The 2500-nt window shown below is 38.0% G+C and overlaps 1 protein-coding gene across 2 annotated transcripts in view; it reads left to right on the top strand.

Moving 5' to 3' along the window:
• The window catches only part of LOC125035795 (lysine-specific demethylase 2A-like), a 47089-nt gene that overhangs the window by 24671 nt on the left and 19918 nt on the right, over positions 1-2500 (top strand). For both annotated transcript variants that reach the window (XM_047628011.1, XM_047628010.1), the window contains exons 12-14: positions 58-219; positions 1819-1911; positions 2158-2232. In XM_047628011.1, coding sequence (XP_047483967.1) covers positions 58-219; positions 1819-1911; positions 2158-2232 — 330 coding nt within the window. The remainder of the gene's footprint in view (positions 1-57; positions 220-1818; positions 1912-2157; positions 2233-2500) is intronic.

The raw sequence follows: 2500 nt of genomic DNA, 5'->3' as shown, positions 1-2500 counted from the left end.
ATTTAGAAACTTCTACTTTGGATCTAGTTCTGGTAACAAAGAATTTTATTCCATCAGCCGATGCTCCCAGTGACTGCTGTCTGCTATGAATGTCAGCTTGATGGATGGGGACGAATGATAGCGACCCCACCACATAAACCTCCTCCAAATGTGCCAAGTGGCCTGTTTGAATGCTGCATCTGCTACAAGATTTCTCATCTCAAGTGTTTGTCAAACAAGGTTAGTATGCCACTCACTCATTGCAAGTTAGAATACTCTTTCTTTTACTTAAAGAAGTGTCGAGGATAGTTTTAATACCAGACAACAAATATGTCTGAATGCTTTCAAAGTTAAGAAATTATGCTACTTTGGTAGCAGAAAAAGTCCTAAAGCAGTCAAGTGTAAGATAGTATAACAAAATGCTTGAGAAGATATTTTCCAGTTTTTATTGTTGATAGAATGTGTCAAAATATGAAGTAAGATATCAGATTTCCCCCTGTTACCTATTTGAAAGCTATACAGTAAACTCAGGATAGGTGTATATTTATATGTATTTAGCCGAGTAGCTCATTAGAATAAGGTGAAAATATGTGGGTGAGTTATAAGTTAGTATTAGGACATCTTAACCACTACAATGAGGATGACATGACCATCATGTCAGAAAAAAAAAATTTGGCTTGAGTCGTGGGTGACATGAATTTGCCATCTTTGGAAAATTTGGCTGAGGGGCAGGGTGACGGGAATGATTCACCATAAATGCATAAAGCTCTTAGAGGGTGATTAGACTCAGTGGGCATTTAGGAAGGGGCTATTGTATTATTTCCATTGATAACTGATTGGGGAATGTACCATCCATGAGCCATGACTGGAGAAGTTCTTGCTCCAGGGAGTATGCTATGTCCATGCAAGCCACACACCTGTCAGAGTGGCGACTCAAGTAAATGTCACACCCATATTCCGTGCCACATACAGGCAGTGAAACACCTGCATCCAAGGTTTTAAGAATGAATTAAAAATAATTTTTTGCTAGCATAAGGATTAGATGTGTGGTGAGTGGATTATGAAATAAAATATATAGCTTATAAGAATAAATCATTTGTAGTTTTTGAGGTGGGTATAAGTAGATAAGGAGAAGAATTTGCTAAACCTTGAAGAACTTTTCAAAGAGTAAGGAGATTTATATATTGTTCGAGAGCAGGTGATGAAAATGTACTAGTTTTTAGGTAAATAAGCACATTTTAGGGTCAGTGTATCCGGATGGATTGACCATGTCATGAAAAAAATTGACTTGAGATGAACATGCTGTCATTGGAAAATTTGGCTGTTGGCCTGGGTGACATGAACTTTCTGTTGTGAGCATTTTGGCTGAAGGCTGGGATGTGGAGAGACTTGCCACATGTGCACAAAGCTCTTGGAGGGTGATTCGTTTGGCATATAGGAAGGGACTTTTGCATTACTCCCATCTATAAATGTGGAATGTGAGGCATGACTGGAAGATAAATATAGATATTGAAAAATGGCATAAAAGCTAAAAATGCTTATGTAGAATAAGAGGAAATAACATTGCAAAGGGGAGGCATAGTGTCTTGTTGCTGCATGAGTGTTCATTTGCACCAGGCCTACAAGCCACACACCCAGCAGAGTCCATTCACATAAACCTGATACTCATATTTTGGGCCACAGTCTGGCATCTGAAGCATCTGGATCCATTGGGTTAAAAGAACTGAGTACTCTGGGTGGTTTTCTAATAATTAGTAGATTTTTGCTTATTATTTTGAGAAATTATCTACCTGCTACAGAAGACTTGCTCCAAATTGACAACATTTTTCTGTTCCAAAGTATGAAGATGCAGATGGTATTGTCAACGAGGATCTGCCCAACAGCTGGGAATGTCCAGAATGTGTTAAAGAAGGATATAATAAGGAGTACAAAGTAAGTAACAAGTGAATTTTATTTGCATAAGAGGATTTGATGCCGAGGGGATTTTTCTCAGGTTTTTTTTTCTGTGTGATGTAGAATTTCAGCCTTTTCTTATCTATGAAGGGAAGTGAGAAATTATTGTTGCTAAATTTTACAAGATCTGGATTTGAAATATCAAACGTAGCAGTTATTGAATTAAGACGACACTTCCCTGGAGGCAGAATAAAGGCAGACATCTAATTTGGCTTTTGTTTTCAGCACAATCGGGTTCCAAGCAGTCGAACCTCAACAGCAGGGAGTGACACAGGTGATATAAAGACTCCACAGGTCTTGGTGGGTATTACTTAACACCTTTCCGTATATTTTGCACTCAGCATTATATTGATTCTTACATGCAACATGCACTGGACACATTTTACTTGCACACAGATTCAGTGGTGTTTTTTTGATTAGTTAATTAAGCTTTAGAAGGAATGAATGCTTTTTATTTAATTCCAAAGGAATTATGGGATGCCCTGAATGTGAATGTTATTATATGACACGTACTCTTGTGATAGTCAGTGTGTTTGGTTTGTTTCTCTTGTGCTCGGCTATGTACGGT

This window comes from Penaeus chinensis, chromosome 20 (genome assembly GCF_019202785.1).
Source record: "Penaeus chinensis breed Huanghai No. 1 chromosome 20, ASM1920278v2, whole genome shotgun sequence".
Lineage (NCBI taxonomy): Eukaryota > Metazoa > Arthropoda > Malacostraca > Decapoda > Penaeidae > Penaeus > Penaeus chinensis.
This window is presented reverse-complemented; position numbering and strand designations above follow the sequence as displayed.